The 24,535-nt window shown below is 41.9% G+C and overlaps 1 protein-coding gene across 1 annotated transcript; it reads left to right on the top strand.

The window, feature by feature from the left end:
- The first annotated feature begins 390 nt into the window (after positions 1-390).
- btbd8 (BTB domain containing 8) lies at positions 391-24,360 on the top strand. Its single transcript, XM_070832096.1, has 19 exons — positions 391-424; positions 1,221-1,339; positions 3,819-3,998; positions 5,782-5,906; positions 6,317-6,431; positions 7,992-8,081; positions 8,857-8,937; positions 9,023-9,119; positions 9,900-9,988; positions 11,080-11,182; positions 11,654-11,836; positions 11,933-12,103; positions 14,218-14,347; positions 15,275-15,336; positions 16,128-16,671; positions 17,339-17,423; positions 19,078-19,202; positions 19,288-21,207; positions 23,441-24,360. Exons 2-19 carry the CDS (start codon positions 1,236-1,238, stop codon positions 23,938-23,940), a joined length of 4,704 nt encoding a protein of 1,567 aa, XP_070688197.1. The 5' UTR covers positions 391-424; positions 1,221-1,235; the 3' UTR covers positions 23,941-24,360.
- Positions 24,361-24,535: the final 175 nt, after the last annotated feature.

Here is a 24,535-nt window from a genome sequence, read left to right as displayed (position 1 = left end):
ACAGCTTTGCGATATAGATTGCCCACAGTCACTAATGGAAAACCTTTTCTGATTTAATTATTTGAAGATCGGGTTCAAATATTTAGAAATAGAAGGGAAAATATGTCTGTTTCAGACGTGACTGGCATTTTAACCTGGTACAAACATAATGTGTAAAGAGGAATGAGAGCCGCCACCACCAGGGGGCGCTTTTGCCTCATAACCCCTACATTCCTACCGAACCCAAAGGTCTGGTTTGAATGTGTGTTTTCGGGGTTGTGCGCAGCACCTGAAAGCATCGTTTGACGGCACGGCTCCATCTACGCTCGCACTGCGCATGAGCACCAGCTTCCGGGTTGTGACGCCGTGTCCTTACCTTCTCTGTTTTGCAAACCGTGTTCTAGTGGGAGGCGGACGGCGTGCAGCAGTGATGTCAACAACATCGGTCAGTGGGTCAGCCCGTTCATGAAGATAGTCTAATATGTTTGTTTCCGAACATCGTGCTAACAAAGAGCTGTCGGCTGCCTCTAATTCCTACAGGTCTGTTTCTACCAGCAGGCAGTCTGTCTTAAGGTTCAGGTAGAAAACTAACTAGCAGCTCATGTTAGCTAGCGCTAGCATGCTAGCAGCGAGAGGGGAATGAGAGTAGTGTTATTTAGCTTAAATGTTTGACAGAAAAAGAGAAAATACGTGTGTTAGCACAGGTATGTGTGTGTGAGAGTGTTTGTGAGTGTGTTTCATTTCGGGCTGCTCTGGAATAAATTAAACTTGTGTTGAAATCGAGGGAAACTGGTTATTCCAGGTGATGATATCAGTGGCGTTTTCTGCTGGAAGCTAGTCAGTCCGAACAGGTTTGCCCTTGTTGTTTTAATATCAGGGCTAAAGAACATTAATAGTTAGTTCTGTGTCGGGTCGTCGGGGGCATCAGTTCCCATTTTAATTGATTTTCTTCACATTGGTAAAACAGCGCCTCTCGGGGCTAAACGTGTCAAGTCACCAAAGGGCAGCGAGGTGAGGCTGACGTCAGATGGTTGAAAATATGAAGCTTAAAACTGAACCACGTGTGTCTTTGTTGTAGCACTGTGTTGAAATATCTAAGAGGTTAACTGATTGTAATTGCAATTTTCTGTCCCACTTGAACCTGTCTCACTTGGTCTCTCTCAGTGTTCTCCTGTGTTTACTAGTCCTCTTCCTCTAGAGCTGTTCACCAGACTGAGGCCTCTGTCTTGTCTCTGTCTTAGAGAAGCTAATAAACCATGATCACCACAGAGGCTGCAAGAGAGTTCCAGGCCAAAGAGCGCAGATACAAAGAGCATCTTAAGAGATGTTTATCCTCTGCTTTATCTGCAGACCTCAGCGGGTAAGTCATGTGACAAGTGTGGCTGGACTGCACAGGACTGGCTTAAATGTCCATAACAAAGAGCCTGAAATTCTCACTCTGTAATCGAAGCAATACATTACTGTCAAATGGATAAGAGGTCAGATTTAGTGATTTTGTTAAATCACATGTTTCTCCAGCTTCTAATAAAGGCACGTGAAAGGTCTTCTATCAACCAGTCAGTACTAGTGAACTGAGTTGTTGTCATATAAAGCAAGGTTTATTTAATTTTAATCATCGTATTCAAGATCTGGTTGAAGGTTGTTAGCTTGTGGTTGTCAAATATGAGAGCTCATCACCAGAGTAGTACTCCAACTAGTCAGTGACGTCATAAGAACACAGTGAAACGTGTCCATCACAATGTCCTAATGTTGTCTGTCCTGTAAATAGTCCAGAACCCCAAAATATGAAATAGTTCTAATGCAACATCAAGAAAAGCAGCAAAATGTCACATTTGAGAATCTGGATCATGGAACAATCACGTTTTTGAAGAAGAACTTAACCAATCAGTCGGTTATCAAACTAGTTGCTGATCATTTATCTGTTGGAGCTGTATCATATCTGAGCTTTTTGGTGAGGCTCACTTTGATTAACTGACTGTAATAAACTTAAAGTAACTTTTACTCTGGTTCTACACGAATCGAACCATGTCACTTAACATTTGGACTTCACAGAGGTCAAGGGTCAACTCCTAGAATGTTAATTATATACAGAAGCACCACAACCAATAAAAAAACAGAGGCAACTATTCATGTAGCTGGTTTACAGCCTCTTTCACTATTAAGCGGGACTGGACACAACCAAACGTTGATGCTCACGTCGAGTGGATAGCCATAATAACACAAAGGAGGGCTTTCAAGCAAGCATGATGGCTCATTTTGCTTATTAGGAGCAGCGCTTTTGAATTGTTGACTGACGGTCAGATAGAGCAGTCCATTTTTGTGCAAGTCTCACCTAAATAGTCTAGTCATCAAGTACAGTTTACTTGTCACAAAGACTATCACTCAGCCAGTAAAACAGTTGTATAACATCTTCTGTGAGTTTAAAAAAAAAACAACCTTGAGGATGTCGTCATTTAGGAGGCAGGGAGTTTGTAATGATTTAGTTGCATTATGGGCATTGGGTGATGTATAGTTGGAACAAAAAGTCAGGGAATTTCAATTCTCTGTTTTTTTCATTTGTCTCTTGTGAGTCTCCCAAAGTTATGGAAGCGCAATACTAAATTATCCCTTTCACGGCACCCCAAAGACTTCTTCAGTTGTCATGGAAATTGCCTTTACATTTTAAATAACTCTCACGTCTTTTGTATTACTTCTAATACCATTTTCATTATTTAAGCCTTCAGCAAGAAAGGCCGCAGGATGTGGTTGAAAGGTTTTGACATAAGCTAGTAATTGGACCTCGAGTCAAGATTTTTATGCTAAACTACTCTTTCCAAGGTCAGGAATGGACTTTTATGCTCAAGTTTAACAGTTTGGATGATAATGTAAAAGAAGTAAAAGCATCCCGCACCTTTCAAACACAGTCAAACCTGATTTGATTGTGTTGAATGTGAAGATTATTGGTAGAGCCCATCGACCATTACTGCTTTGTCCATTTGAATAGATTTACTGCGTTTTCTTACAGCCTTTGCATACTTACAGCCTTTCAGCTACTAGCCTGCCCTGTTAACCAGAAAGGTTTTTGCAGTAAATTACTTTATTGTCGGCAGTGGCCTTTTCCCATTTTCCACTGCAGAATAAGAACTGCCATACACCCACATTTGAGCAAAAGTTGAGTTGAGAATTTAGAGTTTCACTCTTTTGTTCCATATGGTAGTATTAGAATAGCCAGGGCGGGAGTTTTTCCTCAGATAATAGGATCAGTGGATCTGACATACACACCTTGCCATAGAGCGAAGTTACAGTAAAATTCACAGATGACTGGAAGCTCCCAGGGAATGAGCTCATGTGGATGTGGGCATGCCAGTGGGCACGAGTGGCTCGTCATTTGGGGCACTCTTCATCAGAGAGTCACAGTAATGTACATAGTACCAGCATTTGAACTCGCACCGCCCAACTGGCCTTCAGCTGACTGATTTCTGGGTCACCCCGATCAGTCATCGAGGCGAGAGATAATGATGGGGAAGAAGGAATGGACTGCCTCAGGACTGTGCTTGTGTTATTCTGAAGTGGAAAAGTAGGCCATCGGATTAATCTTTGAATCTCACAGATCATAGACGTTGGTTATGAGGGCCTTTGTTTATTGTCTGTTTTCTATATTGGCTTTTAAATGCACATTTAATAAGAACATTCTGCCAATTGGCTCCAACAATAATTTGCTCTGTACAGTTTTTTTTTTAAAAATCTAGTCAAAGGGGAGGTTCATGCACACAGATGGCGTGTCTGAATATCTTTCTTTAATCAGCTAGTAAAGGGTAATTATGGCTTGCCCTGATAACGTGCTATAATATATCTCCCAGGTTGCTGCAGGAGGAGCTGGAGGCTGATGTTTCTCTGTATGCTGGTTCAGGCTCTCTCCAAGCACACAGAGCCATACTGTTGGCCAGAGCGCCTCATGTTCTCCAGGGACAGACGCACAAAGATCCCACCACCATTCATCTGCCTGGCTATGAGCTGTCAGGGCTGAAAAACTTCCTCAGGTAGGGGGTGGGTTCAAGCGATTGCTAATTTGAGGATTGCAGCACATATGTGCTATTTCTTTTTCTGTTTTGGGGATTTGTAGAACTTGTATTTGCCCTGCTGAAGAAAGCTGTGATAGCTTTTCTGAATATCATTCTAGAGTTTCACATGGAGCCTTAACTCTGCATCTGCCTTCTAGTAGGAGATGTCAAGTTATTCCTTCCCTCTGCTTGGTGTCAGACTCCCCAACAGAGGGCGCCAAGTCCACCATCTTTGATCTGCAGCATTTGCTGGTGTTTGTGTTTTTTATGGAGCACTGCAAATGCTGCAGCTATTAAATAATAAATTGTGCATCACATTTTCATGTTCGTGTTAGTGAGATGCACAAATCCCTGCACAAAACTGTATGAGTGCTTACAATCTAATAAGTATATATAATATAATAAGCTTCTAATGTAGCAGTTGTGTAGTTTTCATCAAGGTTCTGCAGCTTGGTCTCATACAGTGCACCAGTCTTTGATCTGCTGATTTGTATCTGTGTCTCATTAACAATTTATAATTAGAACTAGAGAAAAGTGTAGTTCTTGCTTGGTTATAATCCTTTGGAGTCTAAAAGTTTGTTTAAAGCTCCTTTTACACATGGAAACTGCAACGATGCTGGGTTTAGATATTCAAGTGAGATAGAGGTTTATGGAATTTAAGACTCATACTATTAAAAATGAATTCATGTTGAATCTGTTACCACAGAGCATCACTGTTTTTCTCATTAGCATGGCATTTTACTGCATTTAAAAATGATACCACAGAACAAAAGTGACACTGCGGAAAATGATTAGTTGATTAATTGATTAGTCAGCCTACAGAAAAAGAATAGGTAACTGCTTTGATAACTAATTGTTTGCATAACTAAACATTTGCTGCTACCAGGTTCTTTAATGAGATATTTCTGATTTCCTCTGTTTTATATGAGTGTACATTGGATGTCCTTGGGTTTTTAATTGTGTGGGGTGTTTTTCAAAATGTTAGAGAAAAACATGCAATAAGTTAGCTGTGAAAAAAATAGCATATTAAGTGATAATGACATTAAACTAAATCCAAGAGGTGGTCGGTGAAGTATTATTTTTCAATTCCTTGGTTTGAGGAATATAAACATGTTTTTCAACAAAAACCTTTTGCATACACCAAACTTCTCCCTGCATTAGTGTCATGTTTTTTTTATCACAATTCGGGGATCCTATGGTAGGATTTCAGGGGGAACTGTTGGGGGGAAAAGAATTATTAGGCTGATCTGCTCACACTTTTTGCAACTGTGACCATGAGCAACTTGGAGATTGATCAGGGCCATATACTGTACTAAAACACATCGGTCATGGCTGGCCAGTGTGTCAGTGAAGCACAGTGCATCCAGTATTTCTCACACATAGGCTTTATCTGGGCAGCCAGCCCAAGTAGATGAGATCCGCATTCCAATTTCTTTTTCAGTCAAGAAATGCAATTGTCATTTCATAATGCGCACCAACCAGTGGAACTTCAGGCCCCTCTCCTCCCCTCTCCATAATGATTCATTTGGTCAACATATTCATATGTATTCATAAACACAAGTTATTTGTAAACCTTTGTAAATGTTTTACTAGTTTATTACTGAACCCTCCCATCACATGCCGCACCGTCACACACCACGTTATCATACGCCTCACAAGTAAATTCTCAACTTGTGGGAAACAGGGGCATTAAATTAGATTTTAATTTAAATAGGTGTGAACAACCTAGTTTTAATTAACCTTTGGAGTCTCCCCCCTGCAGGCAAGTGTACACAGCAGACCAGAGCATGCGCTTGACTAATACAATCTCAGACGTGGAGGGCTCAGAGCCAGAGAGTCCTCTATCTGTTCCCGACCCGGCAGACCTTCATAGCTCCACTGACTCAGGTAAACAGATCAACACGTTTTCCATGGAGGGTTTATTCTAGGTTATGTGACCGTGCAGCTGCCCCCCACCCTCTGTCCCCTTTCTTTACATCATGTTATCTTAGCCATAATCCACTTAAGAGCTAATCGCATTTGGATCCCCGTTGTCGTTACTGCTAATTGCAGCATTGCCATGCAGCGGCTAATGCAAGATTTAGCTGTGCTTTAAGAAACTTTTTTCACTATTTACAGTATTTTTAGTGAGGTGGTTTAATCATAGCTTCTTCTGCTTTCACACACACACACACACACACACACACACACACACACACACACACACACACACACACACACATCAAATCACATCACATCACAGCCTTTCTCCTCATCACTCTTGTTCCCTCCTCATCATGCATCTCAACACACTCCAGACGGGGTTCTTGAGCCAGCCTCGGGCCTCGGAGCTGACTTACTGGATCTGTACCAGAGGGGAGAGCAGTGTGACATCACCATTCAAGTAGCAGATCAGGTCTTCTCCTGCCACAGGTAGATTCTCTCTCCTCTAAGCTCCCTTACTCATACATTGTTTGTTCTCTCATAAATGCCACCACAGGATGCTGAATGCTGACAGCATATTCACTTCAAAACAAAAGTACAGAGGTCACACATCCGTTATTCGCAGCGGAAGATGGTCACTCAGTGATGCAGAGGTAGTAGTAACAGCTGGTAACCATGGAGACAGGTTTCTCCCAGCTCATGCTCAGGGGAGCAGTCAGCCAGCAAGACTTGTCAGAGAGAAGAAGCTGTGTAACGGCACATTGTTAGCTGCTGCAGTTCTCACCCAGAGGCTGAACCAGGGCCTCTCCAGCCTGATGCCCATATGTCTCCTTTACTAGTCATTTAATTAAGTCTCTTCTGATACATAACACCTTTTACTAGAGAGTACTTAACACATAGAGCAGTTTTAACTAGCTCAGAATTGACTCTGTTGGAAAAGCTACATGTGAATCTTCCTCCATATTTTCACTGAGGTCCATCCATTCTACTAATGAAAATGAATCAGCTACACATCATAGGGAGTCCAGCTTGGAAATAAAACATATATTTGATATAGTGTGTTCATGTAAGATTTAGAATCTTTTTATTAGCTTATAATATTGAGGTATGTTCCTAGAGCACTGATAATGATCCTCAAATTATAGTCTTTGTATTGATATTAAGTAATTGGTTAATTTAATAAAATGATATTACGTGAATTTGTCAGTACAGCTCAGGGCTATTTTACCATGTAATTATCTATAAATTAAATGTGTTGTCTTGTCATTGTCTTGTAAATCTATCATTCCGTATCAAGATATGTAACACAATCGTGATAGAAAATACATATGATTTACATATCTGTAATGTCAGCTCCTTTTATGAAGTTGCACAATGTTAAACCCTGCAGTAAAACACGTGATTAGCAGGTTTTTTAGACTGTCATGTTATGTTGAAAGAATGCAAGGGTGATAAAGAGAGGTGTAAAACCCACGTCAGGCAGGGCAGAGGGAAATGTCAATGCAAAGGTGCTACTACAGAAATACTGTAGCTGGCTTCTATTAAACTAAGGCTCTGAAATATATATCTAAGGCTTTAAATATAATACTGGCATGGATTCAGTTTTCTCCTCAAAATCCCATGAAAAAAACCCTCAAAACGTGAGCCTCAAGCCCACTGGTTCATACTTAGGACTTAAATCTTTGAAAAACAAGTCACAAATATATAGTCTAACTATTAGAAAATAAGGGATTTCCTGAAACAGATAGGCACTCTAATTTACGTAGCAAATGTCATGTTAGGTGTTATGGGATGTGGGATTGACTCCAAGTAAATGTACTGTCAACACCTCAGCAGCAGCATATTTCCATGTCAGTAACAATACAATCTTGAGAGGCCAAGAAGAATAAAAACAGTCTCCAGAGACTACAGAACACACACTATAATTTTTGTCCTCCTCCTTGTCACTTCAGAGCCACTTAAATACACACAGACTCACCAGAGGACATGTGAAATATTAAAATGGTGGGTGGATCTGACATGCAACTGCCTGCTTTATTGGGTTTCTAGGGCAATCCTGTGTGCGCGGTCTCAGTACTTCCGAGCCATGCTGAGCGGGAGCTGGATGGAGAGCTCCAGACAGTGCATCACTCTTCAAGGGTAAGGCTGGTGCATTGGCATCATCATCTAGCAGCAGGTCACATGGATCAATAATACACCTCCGCTCCTGGTCTAACAATTCAACATTTTATACCTGAACAATGCAGCTGAATTACTGCAAATGCTGCATCCATTATTCATGCCTCACAAGAGCGGTGGCTCTGTACAGTATGGGGTTTCACTCACAATGCCATGTTTTAACTCCACATACCCACACACACACACACACACACACACACACACACAGCCACCCACTGCCAATGGAATATCAAATGGGCTAGCTCAGATTTCTACCATGCAAGGTTGCAATGTTTCCTCTGTGAGGCATATAAATATCCTCTCATCCAGTACTCTAAAGAGCCCCCATCACCCCCACCCCCACCCCATCACTACCACCCGCAGTCTCCTTTCACAGTGGCGGAGGCAAATGAAGCCTACTTTTTGCTCCAGGGAGAGACGTGTCATTCTCTTCAGCATTACTGATCTGAGGGTAACGGGGGAAGACACGGCTGTCAGAATGAAGAGGGGCTCCGCTGACGTGTGGGGGGAAAACCTGTGAAGTGGCCTTCAGGCTGCAGACCAAGTGCTGCATGATATATGGATTTTGTTTACAGCACTCTCAGTTGTGTGTGTGTGTATCTCTTAAGGAAAAAAATCTGCTGTGCAGACAGAAAGAATACATCCACACTGTGTACATCGACTAGTGTAGAGTGTATTGATTCCGTGTGTGCTCAGAAAGATGGCTTGTAAACAGGTTATTTACCAACCATTTCAGCTTAGGGCCAGATGAGATGGAGATTCTGCTCCAGTTCATGTACGGGGCCATTGTGGATCTGCCGCCTGGAGCCAGTGCCAGGTACTGTATGTGAGCAGACTGTCCAAAATTAGAATACAGGCCCAGAAGACAAACTGACCTGTATTTGGTGTCTCTTGTCCCACAGCCAGGTGGTGTTGGCAGCAGACATGTTGGGTTTGGAGGGGCTGAAAGACGTGGTGGAGATGGTCCTGACCCGAGACTACTGCCGCTTCTTCCCCAAGGTCAGCTCTACAGAAGGAAAGCCTGTGAATACCTGAAAGGATTGATTTCATAGGCTTATTATCTCTCCATATGCACTGTGCCAGGTAGTTTAAAATATGTAACATGTTTGCATTATGTTCAGGGCTGCACAAATCAGGCCAAATCTAAAGTTTGTTTTTATAGACTATTCAAACTTAAACTTAAAACACAATTTAAACTAAGTTTGAACATGGATACACAACATCTTTCACCTTCATATGCACCTTGTTAACGTAGAAATAAAACTAATAAATACAAAGTTGGATCAGTGCATCCCTACTTGAAAGGCTGGTTTGTCACCTGTTAAAAGACAGCGCTTGATTTGACCCGCTCAGCATTCACTCTTAATGTAAAGTGTCATTACTACACCCAGTCAGATGTTATGGATTCTAAATTATGATTCTAATTCTTGTCTAATTTGCATTTATACATGAGGTTTATCAGATCACTTCAGTGTACTGGTCCTTGCATCTGCGATTTAGCCGTGTGTGCAGTTTGAACGCTGAAAACACCAATAGCAAATCCTATTTTATTCCTTTGGCTTTACCTTTGTTGATTTTGTATAGTGCTTGCTTATTTCACTCCTTTTGAAATTTTTTTTTTTTACCCATTTTACAATCATGTCCTGGTTACTTGCAATGTTGTTTTTCATTCCATCCACTGAACATGACTGAGCCCTCAAAGCGTCACTTTCTAAATGCCCCATATAAATGCATATAAATTCTTTTTCTTTCTTTCTCTTTCTTTCCTCGTGTTTGCAGCCGATTGACGGGGTTCAGAGAACAATTCTCGAGTGTCTGTCCCTCACGCATGCCTTAGGCCTTCAAAGCCTCCACATCCTGTGCAAGAGGTGGGTGTTAATACAATTAAAAAGTTAATGGTCCTAAACTCACTTGCCCTGAACAGTTGTTTTTGTAATTTGAAAAGAAGTGCAACACAATACAACCTGTCACCATCCTTGCCACTGCAAGTTACATCAGCATCTTGTTGCTAGGTAACAAGCATGTGGAGTCATACTTTTGTTATTAATTAGCCTAGGGTGAGGGTTAGTTTATAATGCAATTTGCTTTAATGGGATTTAATGCACCACTCAGTTCAGTAAAATATAGTAAACATATATTTGCTATCCTTTAATTTAATTACTCTTTTTGTAATTACACTATTTCTCACATTTCTTTATTGCTTTTTTTTCAAGTTTAACTTCAGGTTGAATTTAAAGGAAGATGTCTATCTTCAAGGTAAAGGGGTTTCTTAAAGGTTGCTGTTGAGGAAAAGACACCATTATGTTACATTGTATTAAGAAGCTTACTTGTGTACTTGGCTCAGATTTAACTGGAAATCTGTCACGACATTTTTCAGTATGCTGCCCAGCTTTTATCACTTTCCTTTCTATTGATGTGCCTGCATACACACTCAGCATACTAAGCATTTTTCACTTTGAGTTCTGCTGTAGCTGCTACTACTGCAAACTAACTCTGCTCTTTCACACTGCAGAGAGCAAATAAGAAGTGTGTATGAATGTAGGTCAGGGGGATAGGGTGTGTTGAGAGAGGTTGGTTGTGAGTTGAAGAGGGCGGTGTGTGCATGTGAGTGCACATGTGGGGACGTGGGGACATGGCCTTGCCATGTTGTCTCTGCTGAGTCTGATGAGTCACGCGAGTATGACGGTGAACCGAGCTGCGCTGCTTTGTGCAGCAGTGCGTTACTGACCTTCTCATCTTCACTCATTCCACTGTTCCCTGAAGTAAAGCTCTGTCGACCGCTGCTTAGAGGCTCAGAGCCTGAGCCTCAGGGTTACACTGCAGACACATAGAAATGCCCCCCATGAGTTTGCTTGACCAATCAGGAAAAAAATGGACTGTTTGCCCTGACACTGAACTGTCCTGTTAAAATGACCCAAAAGCATGTAACCAACGTCCACTGTTCGATGTGTGTTTTCAGGTGGGTTGCTGAACATTACGTTAAGACCTGGTGTGAGAGAAACTTTTCCCTCCTGTCCCCTGAGCTTCACAGAGCCTGCCTAACAGCTGTAACTGAAACCATGGTGAGTTCCTCCCTCCCAGAGTCATCACCCGTACTGTATTCATGTAATTACACAAATATCATCATCCCATTCTCCAGTGTTTTTCCACAGGAAGGAAATTCAAACCTGATCTAATCAAAGATGACTGTTATTAAATTCTCAGTTATTAAAGGCAGACTACATAAGGAATATGACGTGGATGTAGACAGATGGGGAGTGATCTAGTCTTGTAATTGATAATTGAATCTTGAGTCTATCTTTCACCACTACAAAGGAAGTAGTGTGCATTCTGTAGCAAAACAAATGTACTTTTGTTCAGTCTTGGCAAGTATTTAGATTTTAGAGCTGGCCAAGGACCATTCACAATTCAGGGACACCCTCCACTGATCAGAAGAAAAAAAAAGTGCTTTTACACAGGACTCTGTTCATTCCACTATATTTTATGTTCTCACATAGAGATAGTTTCTTTAGCTGATAGATGTTTCCATTCAGACTGTGCAGAACGCAGTAACCATGCTCTGTGGCACTGAGCAGTTGATTGGCAGTCTCCCAGAAGTCAAATGGGCCCAGCAGGTGAGGAGTCTGGCCACAGAGCTACAAGAGGAGAGCCTCAGTGTCATTGTCCAGCATTTCACCAAAGTCATCCACACTCAGGCCTTCCAGGACCTTTGCAGGGTAAGGCAGCGGTGTAACTATGGACTCTCTTTTACTGAAATGACCTTGGGGAATAGTGAGCAGAGGTTTCTAAGTGTCTGTTTCATGCTGTTACAGAGAGAAGAGTTTACCCGAGAGCCCACGTTGTTGAAGAAGCTTTGTTCAGCCATCAGAGAAGGTGTTACTGTAGACAACTGCTGTGACCTCTTCGCTGCTGTGTACCATCTGTGTGGAGATGAGATGGAAGAGGACACTCTACTGGAGCAGGGGGGACAAAAACAAGAGGAGGTGAGATGAAGCAGAATCTCTCTAATGAACTCTTTGTCTTTTCAAACCAGACATCGTACATGGGCTGTGCTCCCATCTAATCTAATTAGTGTGGTTTCCCATTTAGTCCTGATCATTAAGGCGTGAGAACGATTCCAATCAAATCTGACTGCGAACAAAACGGCCACAACAAGACTGCCTGAAAATGTGGTGTTTGGTTTTTGACAAAATCTTAAATCAGTCAGTTAAACCAATATCCATTTTCTAGCTTTTGCCACAGCTTCACCAACTGCTTCTCCCGGTCTTCCTCAATGGATGAAGTTTGGACTAACATTGGATGAACACTAGTGGGATTCACAGAGAAAGAAACTAAATATGTCACTCCATCTGCTGAGGAAAACTGTGACGTGGTTGAAACATCTGGAACAAGATAATGAGTGAACCTTAGGTTACGATTTATCCTCCTGTTGTTATTTAAGATGAATAAGGTCCAGTTTATTTTTGACTACTGCTCATGTCAGTTTGCTTCTCTCCTTCAACTCACATTGCTTGGAAATCTTTTCCAACTACCATTATGTGCTTTCATGTTCATTTGTCATGTGCTTCACTTGGTTCTGGATGCAGGTTAGCAAACAGCTGTGGAAGAGCAAACTCCACATTTACTTGGCTATTCAGACCAGAGCAAGGACCCTGGGGTAAATATGAGTTGAGGGTTGGTCAGAGTGGGTCAGCATGAGTTGTCCAACGTGGCTTTGCAACCCTGCTCCTACCTGGGAAGTGATGATGGGTCTGATGCTGCTTGGCTTTGGTATGAAAGGGTGGACAAGGGTCACTGTAATTGTATCTATAACCCTATGTTAGTTAGTGGTGGTGGCTTCTTGGGCTTCCAGCCATAGATTTATTTGCTCTCAATCACAAATGTTCTTAAGCATTACTGTATACTGTGGGTTGCTGCATTCATGTTTCATAATTCAGGTGAGCAAAAGAAAAGATGACCAGCAGTTACACCACTTTGGCCACATTTGCCAATTTCCCTAAATACAACTGTCACATTAGAAGGTACACTATATAACTATTAACACTATTTAAAATGAGCTATCATTAGCTCTGCAAATTGAATCTTTTAAATTAACTATTCTAATTTTAGTCTTCAAAAATATAATTTGTAAATGTCACATATCATTGGACACAGACACAAAATTTGAAATAATTTTTGGCTTAGGGAAATATTGGTGCCTCATTATAGTTTGAAACATGTGAAACCATTCGCAGGACTGTGCGTTTGTGTCACAGTGCCATTGCACGCATGTGTGTCCTTGTGTGGATGCAGGAGATAAACAGAACAGGGATCCACTAATTGAAAAAGTCAGTCAGAACACAGTTTAGGCTGCAGCCACCCTTTTAGTCAGTGGGTAACAAGAACATCACCCCTCTCATCTCAAGTTTCATCAAAGTTATGGCTATTCATAACAATGTTGGCCTTTGATTATCACAAGTTTGTTTAATTAAATGCCAGAATGCATCATTTCTCCATGAATGGCTTTAAATATTGACAAATGGTAGTTAAGTATAAAATGTGAATTATGTTGGTGAAGAACATTTTAAATCTAAAACGGTTAATAGATTACAGACTAACTGTCTTGTGTGAGCAGGCGGGTAAATCTTGTGAGATGACTTCCAGGGGAAAGTGACCTGGCCACACAAGTTAAAGTGTATAACCCCTGTAAATACTGTACAGTATGGCAGAATGGATTATGCTGAGGGAGACGGTGACGTGTGCCAGCAGCCCTCACTAATCTGGCTGTGTATCTGTTGGTGAGGGCTGTGTGGCTAGTGCAGCGGAGGAGGTACCGATAGCTCCTCCCTACCTTCCAGCCCTGTTTTTATAATCAGGCGTGGAAACAGGAGTGTGGTCATCAGCCACTGACATCACTGATTTTGCTCAAGGGAGATCAAGTGGATTCTGCAACAGAGACAGAGGGGGAGGGAGGGACAGAGAAAAGGAGGGAGGGAAATGGGAGGGGTATTTGTTGCCATGGCAAAAGGTTCTTCAAGCAGCTGCTGATTCGCTTGTGCTGTAGCGCACCCCTTTCCATTCTTCTCCTCTGCCTCCCTCTCCACTGTGATACCGCCAGCCTTTCAGGCAAGAGATTTGTACGCTACGCGGTCGGCTGTGGACTTTCCTGCTTCAGACCTTTTATGCGGTCCGCCACACGCAGGGATGGGAGACCCTGTCTTCCAAACACAAAGAAAGGATACTAGCAGGTGAGGAAGAATATCCTTATTTCTAGCCACACACAGGATATTCATGCTGCAGTGTTTGTGGATGTGTGTTTTTTTTTCCCCCTAACCCAGCCTAGCACTGAAGCAGTGGCTCTGCATCATTAGAGATGAACCAAAGCCCTTTGGAGCATATGCTCTTGGCTGATTTAACACTTAATGGCTTCTTTCTACACAGCTTCCTGGTCACTACTAACACAGTTATTGTTTGGCCAGTGCTGTTGTTATAATTTTTTTGCTTGAGGTGAGCTACATTTTTAACTGTCTTGGGCAGATGAGTGGACACTAACATGTTACATGCAGCAGACACGCCATGCTTTTTTTTTAATGGGTGGGAACAGGAGGCTGGATAGCTGGTCCTGGTCCTTGTGGGTCTGCACATAATTAGGAGCTCCCACAAACACAAATAATATGCTGTTGCCTCACTGCTGAGCTTGTAATGTGTTGAAATGCAGTGCATGAATAATTTATTTGGCTATCAGTGTGTGCCTAGTACTAGCAAATTTCTTGCCAGTGTAATCAGATTCCAGGTCTCACATACTAATACTAATTTATCACCTCATTTGTTTTTGATTAAATAAATCATTAGGCTATGGATTGGTTTTTGTATGAAGTATAGAAACGATGGTGCTTTGTTTGGAATAGTCCTTGCCAGACATGGCTGACCGATCAATCCATTGATTTAGTGTTTGTTTGCTAATGGTCAAAGGGTAAGCACGGGGTGTGGAAATGAGAATTTGTGAATGAAAAGGATGGCTCCTTTAGCTCACATAATGAAGGACAGGCGGCGTGTGGGGAAAAAAAATGGTGCAGCCCTTTTTATCTGTGTTATGCTTGAATTTGAATAATGTTTTGCAGGCAAAATACTAACTGGCTAATTGATGATTTTGTCCCTTTATCTTGTTTTGCCAGATGCTATTGATAAAGGGGACAATCGAAGACTTGGTAAAAAGCCTGTATTCTCTAGTTCACAGGTAATATCAGCATTCAATGATGATATTATGCATTAACATTTACTGTTTTATTTAAAGTTTGATTTGCATTTGTTTGTTAGTCTGTCAGAAATCTGAACTTTGACTTAGCTAATGTTGTGAATTTATGTGGTTGTTTTAGCTCAGAGAAATCCTTGTAACTTTGTGTAATCCCTGACACTGGCCATCAGATGTCATATGTCATAAATCCCCGCCCTCACAGCAAAGAGATACATTATGAATTGAGCAGCAGGGCCTCTCTAAACAGATGTATAGCGAGGATAAGCCTGGCTGAGGTGATCCAGAGAGGGATTGCCAAGAGGTTAGGCATGAGTGGTTAAGTGCAGTGGAGCTACAACAGATCTCTCAGGAAGTGGTTTGCTGCAGTCAGAACAGGAATTTCACCTGGTGTTTTGTGCTGAACCTGGGAGACACAATTCACTGATGGAATAGTTCACTGACACTAAAGCAATTATGACTTCCCAGTTTGATGAGTTGATTTGCAAAAGTTCACAAAGTGACACAAGAAGCACATTTTCTTCCTCTCATTAACATCTGCTAAACACCTGCAAGTAAGAAACACAATCAGTAGGCCGATTAGCACATACTATAGAGATCTCAATAGATTGTAGATGGTTATCTGATGTTAGATGGCATCTTTTATAGTGGCATGCTCCAGTGGTTTATGGTAATCTGCTCTTAAATTATTGTCTTTCATATGACTGCACTCTACTTATTTGCTGATTAATCCAGTCTTATAGTTATATGACTAATGTGGTTATTTCTTCCTGCAGTCAAGGGCTGTAAAATGCCCTTCATCTGCACCTGAGAGTCCTCCTGTGCCCAGGACCCAGAGGGTGTCTGAAAACACAACTACTTCATTTCGAAGTGCTGCATCAGCCATGAAGTCTGATGGACTGGGGACAGCTAACAAACCAGGAGATGGTCACACATCCAAGGCAAAGAATGTGAAGAAAGCAGGAGACCGGAGTGTAGCAGCGAAAGCAAAGACAGCAGCAGCTGGCACACTAGTTGTCAATGGTACAGGAGCTGCAGCAGCCAGGCGGGATGTAGCCAGTGCCAATGGCCCCAGAAGCTCTCATGGGGTTAAAGAGCAAGAAAAGAAGCCAAACCCAGGTGCACGGCCTAAAACATCCCCTCCGAGCTGCACATCTACAAGCCAGACAGCGGTAATGAAGGCTCAGAAGAGCTCTGCAGGAAAGGCTGACAGCACTGCTGGCACCACCCAAGCTCAGCCCAGCGCTTCATCCACTTCAGGCAGTGCCTCGCCAGAGAACGGTGCCAGCAGCCCTCGCAACGACACCCACTCCATCCCAGGTTTACACTCTTTATTGACTTCTTTACATTTCATCATTGTGACTGACACCAACTACAATCCTCTCTAGCCATGCTGAAGTGTCGGCAAGTCAGCTCCAGGTGTAATGCAGTAGCTGAAATATGAAAGGACCTGCAGACCAATTAGTATGATCAATGTTGTGCTTGGCCAAGGGGGATTTTTAGAAGACAAGGGCAGTGTCATGTATGAAAGTTGATATATCAGGAAACAATGCACATGAGGCTGTCCTTGGCAGCAAAACAGCGGCTGTCACAAGGGGGGAGTGTGACAGATCACTTTGAGGTTTTGTGGTGAGGATGCTTTTATGGAAGTGGGGTAATCCAAACTGATTTTGGTGTCTACGCCTAAAGTGGGCCTCAGCTGTCTGTCCTGCTGGTGCAGGCGCAGGCGCAGCATGTGTCCCTGTACCCCACCCTGAAAGTGAATTGCTAAACGCCTTTGATGTGAGCTCACACATAAACAGCACATTACCACACCCTGCTATGTAACCCTGCTACCCTGAAGATCATTTAGTTTATTGTTGAGTAAATAAACGGTCATATGTGTAGGACTTGTCTATATTCTTGGTTAATTGTTGTCAAATATATCTGCCATGACAAACTTCTACTTGTAACAGTTTTGCATGTGGTTTATTTTCTGTGTTTTTAGGTGCAAAGCCTAAACAACAGGCTAAGCCGGTGAACAAATCCCCACTGACAAAGTCTCAGAAATCAGACACAACAAAGACCAGCAGGTGAGCTTTACTCCTAGCATTATGGTGTGTATCAGTGTACTTTCTCATCACTTCTTGTGCATTCAACCGTCTAGAAAGAATGTTGGTTAATAATAATTTCCTGTACATAAGCCAACATTAACAAAGGAGCATTTTACAACTGTAAATGAATAATAGAAAACTAATGACCCATGAGACATTTCTCATCTTCTGAGACAAACTGAGATGAACTATATTACGCAAGTATAATAGTATACGTAACATATTCTAAACATAAAATATGTATGTATATGTAACATGTAATGTGTCATTCCTACAAAGTCCCAAGTACCAAGGGGCAGTGGAAAAGTTTTAAAATAAGAAAGAAATGACCAAATGTGTCTTAAGAGAACTCACAGGATAGATGAGGAGCTTGGAATTAGTAACTGAAAGAGAGATTATGGGAATCCAACTCAAAGTAGAGCTGATGAATTTCTATTATGTGAACAGATTGTCAAGAATATTTTACTTACTCTGTAACTCAGCCCCCTACTGAAATAAACTGTCACTTAAAACTTTAAAACCAGGACAAATTAACTGAGCAGACCATTCTGTTTGTATCAGGTCAAACTGCAGCTTATGCAGCTGCAGTTTGAACTTTAATGTAGTCTGAACAAGTCTGAATTTCACTGCAGTTTTATCACAACCACATTGCAATTTGAGCTCAATGCCAATATATCCGACCCCTTTATCTTAAAGCATTCAGGGAGTAGGCTACAAAACAAACCTTAGACTGCATGTTGTTCAGTTAAATTAATGTAGGGCAAATAAGATGGGTGTTGCAGAACAGAATCACCTGGTTGTTTTTTTAGGCCACATGTGGCTGTCAGGAGGATAAAAGCAGCTGTGTAGCTGACAAGCCTCTTATCCGTCCCTCAAAAAAAGTTAAAAATACCCATTTTACAACCAGCATCACCCATACTCCATCTTTCCTGGAAGCACATTAATATTTAATGGTCTCCCTGAAAAGCAACCGTGTAATCGAATAAATAGGTTGAAGCCTAAAAAAACATATCGTGGTGGCACATGTGGATTGGCTTCTTTTGTAAAGAAACAGATAGGACCACTAATATGTAGTATCTAATTTTACTTTTCTGAATTTGTATGCTCCAGCCTGCTGATGTTAGCAGAATTATTCACTAAAAATGAACATAGTATGGTAGAGTAGGTAACATTGCACTTCCCTCTAACCTAAATTTGGGCGACAACACTAATCATTTGTGCATATTTTTTTTTAAAACCTGCCCGGCAATATTATCAACTGCAGTCTGAGTAGATTCCTAAAAGTGAACTCGCTCGCTCTAAGATGTCAGATAATAAAAATCCATCAACCTTGAGATTGTAAAAATGTCATCTGTGTTCTCTTATTTTTAAAGTTAAAAAACAGGGAGGAACATACTGCACAAGGACACAAGTAACAACTTGAAATTCTTTTCATTTGTAATCGGCTCATGTCTCAGAGGCTTGACCTTGATTAAATGGGTGAAAAAAACATTACTGCCCTCTGCTGGTGTTAAATAGTAACCTACAGTTTACTTTGGCTGCAGCTCTTCTCAAACATATTTCAATGACTGTATGAGCCAGAGGTATTAATTAATTCACTTTGTTGGTTTGTGCTCTGTTTCACCGATCCCAGTCCTACCAATAAGTCAAGTGTGAGAGAAAGTGGCAAAGTCAAAACTGGTGCCACAGAGAAGGCTGCACCTGGAGGGACAGCAGCAAGAGCAGATACAAAGGGAAGAGGCACACCAGACCACCATGGTGAGCTGCTCAATGTCTGCTTGATGCAAATGTCTATCAATAATCTGTAGCCATGTATTAATGCTCTCTTGGGTCTTTGGTTTAGTCCTCAAGTATGGACCCTCCGTGAAAAAGCCAGCTTCCCCCAGGAAAGAAGACAGCAAGGATGGGTTGAAATCCTCATCACCAGACAAAACAGCCAGTGAAGCGCCTAAAAAGAAGATCTCAAAACCTGTTGCAACAACCGGAGCCTCAGCTAAATCCAGTGCTAAACCAGCAAAAGCCTCTTCAGCCCCCTCCAAGCAATCTTCTGTAGTAGCTGCCAAGTCTGGTACAAAGCTGAAAAGCACTACTGAATTGTCTGTGGAGAAGGCATCTCCAAAATCTGGAGGAACTTCCAAAACCTCAGCTGCTACCTCCAAGAAATCAGGAACCAAAGGAAAAGAGGCAGTGAATAGTAAAACTTTAGATTGTGAAACTGAGCTTGCTCCAGCTGAAAACAGTGGTGATGTTGCAGTGCATACGGATAGTACAGATGTAACACTGTCTGACCAACCTGCAGCACACCGCACACAGCCAACAAGCCAGGGCGGGGTGGATTCACTTCAAGTAGAATCAAGCCCTAAGCAGAGTCTCCCGAACACTGAGATACAGTCAGAAAACACAAACGGTGCAGGAAATGAGACCAGTGTTACACCCGTGGTTAAAAACATCCCCAACATCAAATCTGCCAGTGGAAGCACTTGCAAGCAGTCCCCAATCGGTGTCATCCCCGCTCGCATCAGTGGAGGACAAGTTCATGAGGTCAGCTCCCCAAATTCTCCCAAAGACACTGAACGCCCCATAGATACCCCTTGCAGCATGGGAAGCACTGACACTCCGTTAGAGGACTCCTGGAGCGGCATCCACCATCAGGTCAGCCCAGAGTCTGAGACTGGCAGCACACACACCACTTCCTCTGATGACATCAAGCCCCGCTCAGAGGACTATGATGCAGGAGGCTCTCAAGATGACGACTGCTCCAACGACAGAGGTGTTTCCAAGTGTGGCACCATGCGCTGTCATGACTTCTTGGGTCGCAGTAGTAGTGACACTAGCACCCCAGAAGAGTTAAAGATGTACGAGGGTGGGGCGGGGTTGAGAGTGGAGGTGCGGCTTCGTGGGCGGGAAGCAGAGACCACCAGCGAGGAGGAGGGAGTGAGACAGCGTCCTCGTTCCTGGCTGCAAAGAGATGAGGTTCCTGTAGAGGAGGAGCATTCAGAGGTTGAGGCTACTGTAACTGTAAAAAGTGTCCCCGACCACCAGCTCTTCTCCTCTGAGGAGGAAGATGAAGATGAAGATGAAGAGGCGACAGAGGATGAAAGGTCTGAAGTTGAGGTGATCCCAGGTCAGGCTTCGCTGCAACCAACTGAACCCTCACCACACTATCAGGGGATTGTCAACCTAGCTTTCGATGACGACGGTGTGGACCAGGAGAATGACCAGCCGGACTACCAGTCCACTTCTAACTTCCGTCGGTCAGTGTTACTCTCTGTCGACGAGTGTGAGGAGTTGGGCTCAGAGGAGGGCGGCGTCCAAACTCCACCTCAACAGTGTGATGACGCAGTGACCCCTTGTGATGTTTTTGAGTCTGACACTACAGCACTTCAGTCCAATTGTCATCAACAGAACCACCTGCCGTGCCATGACGATGCAGATCTGAAGCACAAAAAACACGATAAGGAACAGGAAGAAAAATCCTCCATATTCCTTACGGAGATCCAGGAGACTGTGCAGGAGGAGAGTAACCACATCCAGGCTGATGGAGTGAAGTCCAGTGGCTCTCTCCTGGATGCTGACACCAGAGACCTCCCTCCCCAGGAGCGCCCATGCCATCTGGACTTACGGCACACTGAACAATACAACGGAGGGATGCGCAAAACTCACACCAATCCCTCAGAAAGCAAGAACGCTGACTTACATCTAGACTTAAATGAGCTTCAGCTGGCAGGGGACTCTCCTGTACATGCTGCACAATCTCCAGCAGGTAATGTATGATCTACGGACCCTTCCTAGACCCCAAATTTGAACCCATCTTTTCTTCCTAAACTCCATCAGTGAGGGTATAGTTTATCCCTGCTAGATACATTCTCCTCTGCTCTGATTCCTAGAAGACCTTACCTACATCCAACATAAACCTATCCCTCTGACAAAAAGGATATCATTGTGCATACTAGTTAAGTAACTAGTTATAAATTCAAGTTCAAATTCAAATGAAATCAGTGGTCATCATATTTCCATAACTAAAACTCCCTCTCATTTCAACCCATCAATTGTGTAGCTGTTGTAAATTTGAATTTGCAACATCAGTATCCTTTTAAAGATGGAGATTGGTCTTATAATAACAAATAATCTAAACTGTACATTTTAAACAACTGAACTACCTTTAGTCAGAGGCGTTTAGGCCTTGGTAACTCAGTTTACTCAAAAAAGGGGAAAGCAGTGTACTCTTCATTAAGATTGATTATAGACTTGTATTTGTCAAAAAGAATCTGCCTTGTGACAAGGCCTGTGACATAGTTATACCAATGCACTTTTATGTACATAGAAATAAGATTTTTTCATTATTTTTGTCATTTCTTTTATGCAGTGGAACAGTCATTGGCCTTTTTTAAGCCACAGATAATTTGACATAGCTCAAGGTTTTTATATATATATATATATATATATAAAAATTAAAACATCAATATATACATTCCAAATTAATTATGGTTTGTTGGTTAAATCACTTCCACTGTTAGACCTTTGTAATGATTTTATGTCATGTCACGGATAGTGATGCACATAAAACTTGTGTTTCTTAAAATTGAGAAATTTCCCATGAATGCCATGGCATCTGTGTCACTTTTTCTTTAGCTTCATTGTAAAGGACAAATTTGTTTGGCTTTTCATTCATTACACCATTGCCATTTTGAGAAACACAAACGTCTGGCTCCATAAGTTTGAGGATCTTTTTGTAAAGTAATTATACTTAAACATCTCAAAATTAATTTTTATAGTATTTATTGATGTTAAAATAAAATATATTGCACCTTCAGAGTTTTGGGTTCAGGTAAATTACAAGCAAGTAATGATTTGACTGTAACTTAAGGTCAATTTACAACATGTTTGTACAAAATAGATGAGCTTAAACTGCCACTGCTTCTCAGAAAGGTGTGTTATGTTGGGAAATGTATCCCTTGCATCTCCTTGCTGTAAATCTTTTTATTTTTATTCAAGAATGCACCTGTCCTGTTTTGTTTTATTTTTGCACTGCTCACATGCATGTGATTACAATTAATTTGTCATTCCCCTACACCATCCATCATTTTTGTGTTTTTTTTTCCATTATCCAGCACCTTTTGTCATACCCCATAGACTTGTGTTTAGATACAAAGACGTGCACTTTTTAAGAAAACTGTGTTTTGTTGTCTATAAGCTTATGTTCAGTAGGCTTGTGTAGTGTCAGTAGCCTCCTTTGTAAAGTATGTGATGTCTCTAGAGCAGCTGTCATGGTTCTGCCATGTCTCTCTTTTTTCACTATCACATTTAGAAAAAGAAGTCCCGCTGCACCATAACTGAGGGTCTATCCCAATGCAAACGTGTAAATTATTTTGTTTTCAATATCAGACAGTGATCAGACAACCTTTTTGTTAAAAACAGAGAATACAAAACAATGTTGAAAGAAACGTGGTGGTGTGCCATCTTCTGTGCAGTTAGTTAAACACTGTTGCTTGCGTTTTAGGTACTTGTGACAGTGTTTAAGTCTGTTGATCAGGTCTGCCAGTTCAAAGACTTGCACGTAATTCTCAAAACATATCACTGTTACCTACGGACAAATGCAAACGGTCACTGGTGCTGGAAGTGCATGGCTTACTTTGGTGGATAAAGAGATGCATTCAGAAAAGCATTCCTCTGTGCATTACCTTTAAGGTAACTGTATACCCTTGATATCCATTTGAAGTCAATGGTGAGTTTCAAACTAATTAATTTAAAATTGGTGTTGGTAATGGCTTTACCATTTAACTGACCATAATGTGACCATCAGTGTCAGTGCCCCCCCAGTGTCTGTCCTCACCGAACTTCACTATGGAATATCTTTTAAAGGACAGTTGCATTAAGGGTAAACTTTCAGTAATCAGTGTTTCATTGTAGTAGGCAATGACTAGTCATTTAAATGAAAAAGAGCTGTGGAGGACTATACCAGTTTGTCATTTTGCAGTATTGTCAATTGTTTTTAGGGGACAATGGTTGTGACAGATTGGATCAAACCTGCAAACATGACCGCCGACCATCCAAAGCCCTCTCTCCCATTTACGAGATGGATGTGGGAGAAGCCTTTGAACAGTGCTCGGACAAGGACAGGAATGTTAAACTGAAGGCAGAGGAAGAAAAGCAAAGGGAGGACGATGACAAGAGCAGTGAGTTTGCAGAGCGGGACTGGAGCCTGCTCAGGCAGCTCCTCTCAGACCACGAGTCCAATCTGGGCATTATAAACCCTGTACCTGAGGAACTCAATCTGGCCCAGTACCTTATCAAGCAGACACTGTCCCTTTCTCGTGACTGCCTGGACTCGCAGGTTTTCCTGTCCCCAGAGAAGGAGAGCTTCAAACGCTGGGCGGAGCTCATCTCGCCCATGGAGGACTCTTCCACCAGCATCACGGTGACCAGCTTCTCCCCAGAAGACGCTGCGTCACCACAGGGGGAGTGGACCATCGTGGAACTGGAAACACATCACTGAGTGCACAGACGACAGCCTGCCGGACAGTTGACGCCTTCTCTGTGAACTTTGAACATCTTCACATCAAGTTTGTCTTAATTTATTATAATTTAAAATCTTAAATCTGTCTCTTTTTGACATGTCTGATTTTCCTGGATTCTGCAGAACTGTGGACCTTGCAGCAGCTTTATTTGCATTCCCTGTTATGTCCTTTCTTGACACAAATGAGCTGTTATGCATGCTGATATTTTTGTATGTTTGACTGTTAAATTGATGTTGCTTCAAAGCTCTAGCAAGGGAGGGAGTTAAAAAAAAAAAAAAACCTTTCTCATGGCAGTCCACTGATAATATGGTTGACTGAAGTTTCTTAAAGAAATAATATTGGCCTACTGGCTTGCATTTACTGTCACATTGAAAATAAACATCTGTGTTTCTGGAAAATGTCGTTTCTATTTGGGGCCACAGACATTCTGTGCACTGAATTGGGTTCAGGTTTATTCCTATTTTTGTCATTTTAGTGGCTTTCTTATACAGCACACAGTAAACCTTTTAATCTGCAGACTGTTCAAATGCTACAGCAGGAACAGTACAGGTTTAATGAATTACATTCATTAAC

Source organism: Pempheris klunzingeri, chromosome 6 (assembly GCF_042242105.1).
Source record: "Pempheris klunzingeri isolate RE-2024b chromosome 6, fPemKlu1.hap1, whole genome shotgun sequence".
NCBI lineage: Eukaryota > Metazoa > Chordata > Actinopteri > Acropomatiformes > Pempheridae > Pempheris > Pempheris klunzingeri.
This window is presented reverse-complemented; position numbering and strand designations above follow the sequence as displayed.